We start from the raw sequence: 9,417 nt of genomic DNA on the forward strand, positions 1-9,417 counted from the left end.
AAAAATAATGGCAAAACATATGAAAGGATAACTTCATTTTTAAATTTACGAGATATACAATTACTTTGTTTTTTTTTTCTTTTTTCTTATGTTTTTGTTTCATACGACACCATATACAAAGCTTTGCTTTTACGTAGGCAGCAAACAGAGGATATTCCTTTATATATGAAGGGGTAATCGGATTAGGAAAATTAAGTCAAGAACAACCTAGAAACCGGAAAAACTTGAGCTCTCTTTATTTTGTTGCAGATTTCATATATAAACTCTCAATAAATAACCGCTGAAAAAAATATAAAATCATATATCAGTCTCTGAAACAACCAAATAGACCATCTAAATAATCGAGATCCAAGTTTTTTATACATCAAACTCAAGTCATCTATCAATAAATTCCTTGACTATGATTAGGATGACAATGGGGCGAGGGATGGGGATGCCTTCACCATCCCCGTCTTGAATACAAAACCTATCTCCGCTCCTTTTCCCGTTATTTTTAGTCGTAGATTCTTTATCCCCATATTTGCGGGGACTTAATCCTCATCTTCGTCCTCATATACGAATATATATGTATATATATTTATATATATATATATATATATATATATATATATATTATTAGTCTATTTTATTGTAAAATACATAAAAAAAATTGGTGTAAAAAATTTTGATTATAAAAATAAAATCTAACATTAGTAACAATATATTGAATAATAAATATCCCTATCAATAAATATTATTTTTTAAGTAATGCAAATTATTCTTTTAAAATAAAATATTATATATCAAATTTTAGTAAGAATATATATTTTCTCTCAAAAAATTTCAAATAAATAATAAATATACATGATTAATCTTAATAATTTATTTATGTTACGTAATCAAATAATATTTTTATATTATAAAATTATGTTATCATAAGTGTATACATTATATATAATGCATAAATTTAATACAAACTAATAAATACTATTAATTTTAATTTTTAGTATAATTTATATATTATTCAAACCCATACCCGCCACAATATACTTCAGGAATTTTTAAAAACTCTCAAACCCAAACTCATACCCGAGAAAGCTCCCTTATACGCCCCATTTCAGGTTTTTTCCACGGGTCCCTGAATTCGTAGGGAAAATTGTCATCCCTAACTATGGTCTATTAGTCATACAAAAATATAAACATAAAAGTAAAAACATATTTTGAAATCAACCCACTGTCTATATCGTATCATTTTTTGTTAGAAGAAGGTCACAAGCACCAGAGCTTCTCTCTTTCTCTCTCTAGTATCAGAAATAATCATTTTTACGTTGTTTAATTCTTGCTCAGTGAATCAATTGTTCCAAGTTATATTCATTGTGAGGTAATGAGGGTGCCAAAGAGTGCAACTCAAGAAGATTTGAGAAGAGAATTTATGAATGGTGTACTGATATATCTAGAGCCGTCAATTTGGGTTAGGCCCGCCGGGTTGACCCGGCCCGCCACACAATTTAAGTGGGTCTAGATGGGCCAACCCGCCTAGGCCCGCGACCCGTGCGGGTTGGCCCGCCGCGGGCCTGGGTTGGCCCGCGGGCCTGAAAAATTAATAATTTATTTTTATTTTTATTATTATATATGTATTTTTTAATAAAAGTTGTGATTTTTTTTGTATTAATTACTTTATATAAAATTTACACACATGAAATCAATAATTAAAAATTTTATTAATATGTTTCTATTAATATTTATTTATGAAATGATATTTATAATTAATTATAATTTATTTATTTATTTTTATTTATCGTGATCCAACCCGCGGGCCGGTCCACCTAACCTGTAACCCAACTTGGGTTGGGTTGGGTTGAGAATTTTTAGCCCGCCAGAATGGTGGGTCGTCCCGCCATCAACCCGCCAAAAGGTGGATTTTTGGTACGCGGGCCCGTCCCGCCATGGGCTAGTCCGTTTGACAGCTCTAGATATCATCCTGACAATGGTGAAGACTGTGAAGAGGTATTCTCCGATAGTTATTCTACTCATTTTCAATTGTTCATATGTTTTATTATTGATGTTTCTTTGATATTATAGTTGTTTTTGTATTGTTGGTATTGATTGATATTTGGAGAATCTATCCTTCAAGGTAGAATTTTTATGGATCGATTCTAGTGATATAATAATTGTGAGCTCTTATCCTTTGCTCTATCTGTGTATGAATGATCCGTTAATTGGTTTTATTGTTCTTATTTTCAAAAGTTCATGTGTTTTGGTAGAATATTATTGATGTTGAACTCGATGATTTTAATGTTAAAATTGATTTTGTACAGTATGTCGGTGTTGCTTGATAATAGAAGCATATATCCTTCAAAAATAAGATTTTTATAGATAGATCGATCGATCAATCGATCATAGTGAATTTAAATAGTTATAGAAATCTTATCTTGTGTTTTGCCTAAGGGTGTTTACGATTTGGTTAACCGCTCGAATTGAGCCGAAATCGAAAATTTGATTTGAACCGAAAACCGAATCGAAAATTCAGTTCGATTTTCGGATTTTCGGGTTTTGGTTATGTTCGGTTTTTTGACTTCGGTTCACCGTAATTTTTAATTTTTTAAATTGCTTTTAAATATTTTAATTCATTTTTGATTTGTTTTTATTAATAAATAAATATAAATTAATTAAATTTAAATAAAATAAAATAAATATAAATTTGGTTAAACCAAAAAACAAAAAAAAAAATCGGTTTTTAATCGAACCAAACCACAAAATTCGGTTAGATTTTCGGTTCGGATTTTTTGTGAAATTTGGTTCGGTTCGGTCTGGATGAACAACTCTAGTTTTGCCATGTGTATTAATGATCGGAGAAAATTAAAACACTTTATGAGTTTTGGTAGAAATTATTGATGTTGAACTTGGTGATTTTGATGTTAGAATTGTTTTGTAATGCTATTGTTTGATATTAATTTGAAATTTTAATTTTCAATGATCATATTACAATATTGTCATTTCCAGCATGATTGTCACAAGATCTTCTCAAATTGTGCAAAAAATTAATAAAATGTTATATTTTTTTTAATTTCTCATAATTTGTGTCCTAAATTTTGCACCTCCTTTTCCTAAAAACTTTTTTTTGTGAAAAAAAGGTAAAATATAGGAACAAGAACTTTATTTTTAAATTTACGAGATATACAATTATTTTGTATTTTTTTATTTTTTTTTTACTTTTGTATTATTTCTTTGTTTTATACGACACCCTATACAAAGCTTTGGTTTTACGTAGACGTCAAACAGTGGATTTCTTGATATATCATATATGAAGGTGTATTGGGTCTTTAGGGGAAGTAAGTCAAGAACAACCTAAAAACAGGAAAACTTGAGCTTTATTTATTTTTAGGAAGATTTCATATATGTTTACTTTCAATAAATAGTTGTTGATAAAAATATATAAAATCATATATCAGTCTCTGAAACACCCAAATAGACCATCTATTACTTTATTACATTATATTACTTATTAATGTATTAGATATCTCATCAATCAAACCAAACCATGCTTTAGTTTATTTATGTAAAATTAAAGAACATATATAACCAGCACTGTGCATATATTATTTCCTCTCTTCAAAGTTCAAACCACTATAGAAAAAGAATCTTGATTTTAAAATTATTTTTTAACATACGCATCAAATAGTTTGAATTAGGTTCGAGTTAAATGCATATCTTTGATCAGATTGTTGAAAATAATATTTTCATTTAAAGTACAGTTTCAAAAAATGACCAATTAAGTAGATTTATTTTTTTTTTCAGAAAATAAACAATCGATAATTTTGACGCGTATTTTCCCTCAACCGTGCGCATGTTTTCCAATGGGTTCGGTAGAATTAACGTTGGAAAGTAATGATGTTTTGCAGTTTTACTTGCAATTAATTCAAAATTTTATCCACCGTTAGTCTGCAAACTCGGTGGAGATAAGACAACAGGCAACTTACAAAGTGAGCCCAGCCCATGATGATCCAAAGGCCACCAAGGCACCAATAGTTGGGCCACCAGAAGTGGTCTTGTGAGCAGGATTCGAGTTACGCGATTAACAAAAATATTCGAAAATTAAATACTATACAAAGGCCAAAGCAGAGTGCTACGTGAAAAACCTATAGGACATTGAGTATTACAATTCATGCGTTATTACAAGCCAGGCGGTTTGAGGAAAGGCACCAAACCATAAAGTCCTTCTACATCAACAGGAAGCCCAATTGCACGTCTTGCAAACTCAGGTGTATTTGTCTTCCCCTTCCATGAATTGAACCACGGTCCGCCTCCAACTTCGACTGCTGCCATGTTACTCGTAACATCCAAGATAACCTAACCAACAATGGAAATAGGACGGCATAAAATAATCATATAATCATACTATTTGGCTGTTGGCTTATAATTTAGTTTAGATAAAGGAACAAAAATGTACCTTTCCCTCGGTTCCATCATAACGTTTTTCCCACAATCTGAGTCGTAAGTGGGCGAAGCAAGTGTCTTTGCAAGCTGGAGCCAACCCTGCCTCTGAGGTGGGAGCACGTAGTGTTGTACCAGGATCTTCCGTTGTCGCTTCCAGTTCCACCTGCTTGAATGAGATTAAGAAGTTCGCAAGAGTCCGCAATAATTTTCAACAAGTCAACTGGATTATTTCTCACAGGATGACACTATGTTGAACATAACGAAAATTCAGAAAATCCGGGAAAAAGAATATAAACTTGTGTCATACCGCGTGTATACCATTATCTGCAGAAATACACCAGTGACCCCATTGAGTAACTTCCCAGCTAACCACTCCATTCCATGGTACAAACTCATAGAAAATCCCACCATAGTGAACTCCAATCTGCGTGAATAATTTGACACACAAATCTTATTTTCCAAGGAAAACATGAATCACCAATATAATAATTGATGGAAAACAGCACACGGCATAACTTCTAGAAGTCTTTCATGGAAGCAGCTGTCTTCTCTACATCAAGCATAGATCATGTAACTTAAAAATGCTCAATGCAACTTCATTCTGCATACTTTTTCCACTTATCATGAAGAAGGTTTAAATAGAACAATGAAAACTACCAGTGCAGCGTTTTCAAAAGTTTCACTCAGTCCAGGCAGCTGTCTCAATCCACCTGCAGCAGTCAAAGCAACTTCCCCAGTAGCACCTTCAAAGACATTACATTGCACCTGCGACAACACCAAGATTAAAAAAAAAATATTGGACACAAGCAAAATAAAAAAATAAAGAAGAAAAGGAAAAAAGAAGAGGAAGCTCTAGAGGACCAGTAATTACATAGCAACTGATTGTGTATTAGGGTGTTAACGTGGGATTCTGCTTTCGCTTATCTTTTATGAGGTCTTTTGGTGTAGCCACAATTCATTGAATATCATAAACTATAAGGGTCTAGAAATTGAATTGTTTCTTGATTAAAGAAGTATGTAATTAAGAGAATTGTTCAGATGAATTTGAAAATAATCACTAGCAATGAGTCAAAAAAATAAAATCAAGTACCCAGAACCACTTTCTTGGGAAGCCACCACCCCAATTCTTTTCAGAATATGATGGAGCGTTTTTGAACTCATATCTTTTATCATCCCATTCAATCCAACCTACAATAATAATCAGAATATATAGATGAGATCTCGAGAAAAAAGAATAACAGAGAATCACTACTTCTTCCTCTTCAATAATTTACGCCCAAAGGATAAAATTGATGCAATATGACTCACACAAAAAACACCAAGTTGAAAATGCTTCAAAGTCATATCGTGGAATCTTTCAACAAGACATGCATAGAATTAAAAATTTAATATTAGTCCATATTCATATGATATGCTTGTTTAGTATCTAGCTTACTGCACTCAGACAAGCATAAGGTTTTAACAGATGATATTAAAGCGTAAAAATCTAGTTCGAATTATTTATCAAGTATTATCATCCTATACATCATAGAGTATTTACAAGGCAATGTCTGATGAAAGATTATGGTTATTTCTCGAGCCAGTAATCCAAATATAGACAGATCTTTTCATCAATTCATGCAAAAGAGAAAATACAAACTAGCACCTGTTGAAAGCCCGCCTGCCATACATATTTGCCAATGAGGCTCAAATACAGGAAATGCAGCAAGCCATCCAGCTGTAGACTTTTGCTTTGACCCAACATTTCCCCATCCATAAACAGGGCGTGTGCTATACTTCCAACGAGCAGTCTTTACAATCTTGGCATAATTAGTCCTGACAAAAGAATTAAGCTAAAACAGCAGCACCCAAATGATCAAATCCGCTGTTTCCAAGATTAAAAACGAACTTCAAAATAAGTTCCAAAAAAAATCAATTATGATTTTTTTGTCATACTTGATTAGAAATAATAATACAAAGTTGTCCCAGCATTTAAAAGTCTGCAAATGTAAACCGGTTAGCCCAAATATCATAAAAAATTTAAAGCCGTGGAAATGAGAAATGTGTAGCTTAATATGAGAAGTTAATTCGATTAATTTAGTGACTTTTCATCGTTGTCAGTTGTCACCTGCAAGAGTTGGCCAAAAACTTGACTTTACTAATTAAGCGAGAAAAGCCCTTTCTATCTTATTAGTCAAACGCGATAGCTGCAATCAAACTAAAGCGCTATTTCAGGCACTCCTACGGGCAGTCAGGGTGGCTAAGAAAATGGCACTTCAACAGCAAGTGGAAAAAAAAACTACTTTCATTCTTCAGAAGTTCAAAATCTTATCCAATTTGTATACCCTTAAGAAAAAAACTATCAGCTTTTTTTTTTGTTATTGGAAAATGAGAAGGAAGTGCACAGCATCTTGAATTTACAAGCTTGTAACATGTATTACCTTCCATCATCCCGAATAAAGCCTTGGTGCCATAGCGGGGTAACTTGGAAACCCTCCAACACTTTTCGGTCAAATTCCTGAACCAACAAATCAACGCATCCTAAAATTTTGATTATCTACCTTCATTTTGGTGAATGTAGGGGAAGCATTCTAACCTGAGGAGGAACCTCTTTCTTTGGAGGCAGCATATTCTTACTACTCAGAAATGTATTACCAAGTGACAACTCGTCCCTACCTATCAACAGAGAGAATATCAATTAGACTGCAGAATATTATATCATGATCTGAGGAAAGGAAGCTTAAACACTTGGATAATATTCCAGCTAACAATTGATATGCTTCAATATTTGGTAGAAAAAATACACTGAATATGTGGAACTGAAATTTATCGGGCCTATCAAAGCTAATAGATGCAGTACTGAGACTGGTGATAGATTAAAAGTTACAGGTTGTATTTGAGATGAAGTTGCAAAAGCAATCTTCCTCCTTGGTCAAAGGAAGATATGGGTGCAAAACAGTTCACAGCAAGTATTAATGGTTTTCCAGGCCGTTGAAAAAGAAGCAGAAACAGCCTACAAGCATTAGCACATAATATTTTGTCAGAATTTTTTTACTACATGAAAAAATAATCTTATGCTATCTTTCTTGCAATGTAAGTTATCAAATGGCTTCAAAACTCCTGCAAAAAAATGTTTATTTTACATCTAAGATTACAAAATAAAGCCACAAAGATGCGAAACAATAAGTGCACAAGTGCATAGTTTGACCAAAAAACCATTGGTCTGTAAATTAATTAGGCATCATAAAAAGACTTACTCCCCCAAAAATTGTGAGATTCTCCTGTGAACTGACAAATATACTTGTCATCTGCCCCCAGTATTTGAGCTCCAACTCCTGTAAATCGAGGACCATATTGTGCCTCTTCCAGTCTGCTCAATTTCTTGGTGAATGCTGGGTTTTCCACAGAATACATGAAGCAAAAACTCTGCCTCGACTCTGGTATCGAGACCTTAAAATACCAGCCCTCAAAAAACTTTCGAGCAGTTCCATCAAAATGGTACCTGCAGTCGTGTACATAAAAAACAAATGAAAGAGAGAAAAGCGAGGCCAGAGAGACAGAATACTACCAATACAAAGGTTAATTCAATTTTACACAATACTTGCTAAGTAAGTATTTCTTTCAAGTGTTAGGAGATCATAACTAAATTTAATACCACATGCGAAACAATGTGTTATTCATAAAAAGCAGACAAGTCATGCGAGCAAAGATGGTGAATAATCTAAACCGTCCCACATAATTATCAACCAAGACTTGCGATATCTAAACCATATAATAGTAAATTGCTGACGATTAACTTGGTAAATTCCATCGATCCAGCCAAATGACCTAACCTTTGCTTGAAAGATCAGAACAGTTATTATGTGTACTTTTGATATCAAACTAATATCTTGAAAAATTTCTACCCTTAATATCAGGCGAGCTCTGAAATAAGCCACCAGTAGCATCAATTCCTTACCTATTAGCACACACCATAGTGTCTAGATATCCCTTTTTCCCAAAATAAGGAATGATTTGAATGCTAAAATTATGCTACATTTTGACGCACTGATTATGGCAACGGTTGTGCACGTGGAAAAAGACCCGCACTTTAAAAGAATTTGCAATCATAGTTTTTGCACAGCAATAGACATAGCTCGATCCAACAATGCAGTCACATTATAAAAGTTGAGCCTAACTTCAATTCTCTAAGCCTACTATATAAACAGAGCTTCCGTCAAGTGTTTTCACACAAATCTTAGTTGTCCCTATTCTCTATGACTACAGTCCCGATCTGGAAAGATGACAACCACAACCACAACCACAATAAAAAAATTATACATCTAGAACCAATTATGTGATCAGAAAATGCAGGTATTATAATCTCGATCACCTCCATTAATCGAATATATGCAAATGTATAGAGTGAAAAAAAAGTTACCCGCTATGAGGCGTTCGAAGAGGACGACTGGGAAGCGTAGGTTCGTAAATAGGTTCTACAGCTCCAGTCCCCTTAAAATCAACATCTGTTCCAGGATTCTCTTCCGCGAAGGAATTGACAGAGTTCGCAGTCGATACGGATTTGATCGCAGCTGAGTATCGTGATCTTCTGTGCAATCGCAGCTCCGAGGGTGAAACTTGAGGCTTTGCTGCACCAACAGCAGGATTTATAGCCACGAAACATGGATTATTAGCGAATGCACACACATTTTCCATTGTCGAAGTCTGCGAGCAGTCTGGAAGATGGTGTAAATTAAGAGAGGAGGCGTGGCCAAGTGATGATTGGCTTTACATGGCGCAATCTAATTCACAGAATATATGCACACACATAATACACTACACTAGTTAATGTTAGATCAATGGAATCCGATATCTCCAATAATGATATGATATTGTTCACTTTGTGTATAAATCCTCGTGGTTTTGTTTTTGGAAACACATCCAATAGGCCTCATATCAATGGAGATATCATTTCATATATTAATCCATGATTTTTCTCTTAATTTTCCAATGTGGACTTTGGTTCATCATTACTAACAATCC

At 33.7% G+C, this 9,417-nt stretch overlaps 1 protein-coding gene across 1 annotated transcript; it reads right to left on the reverse strand.

Annotated features, from left to right (window-relative positions):
* Positions 1–4,064: 4,064 nt before the first annotated feature.
* Positions 4,065–9,209, reverse strand: LOC140870905 (tocopherol cyclase, chloroplastic-like). Its single transcript, XM_073273308.1, has 10 exons — positions 8,816–9,209; positions 7,653–7,897; positions 6,992–7,071; positions 6,837–6,913; positions 6,062–6,231; positions 5,507–5,604; positions 5,074–5,181; positions 4,724–4,840; positions 4,430–4,579; positions 4,065–4,329 (listed from the first exon to the last, which is right to left on the reverse strand). Exons 1-10 carry the CDS (start codon positions 9,088–9,090, stop codon positions 4,153–4,155), a joined length of 1,497 nt encoding a protein of 498 aa, XP_073129409.1. The 5' UTR covers positions 9,091–9,209; the 3' UTR covers positions 4,065–4,152.
* Between the last annotated feature and the right edge of the window lie 208 nt (positions 9,210–9,417).

The sequence above is a fragment of the Henckelia pumila genome, unplaced genomic scaffold (assembly GCF_033568475.1).
Source record: "Henckelia pumila isolate YLH828 unplaced genomic scaffold, ASM3356847v2 CTG_298:::fragment_3, whole genome shotgun sequence".
In the NCBI taxonomy this organism is placed as follows: Eukaryota; Viridiplantae; Streptophyta; class Magnoliopsida; order Lamiales; family Gesneriaceae; genus Henckelia; species Henckelia pumila.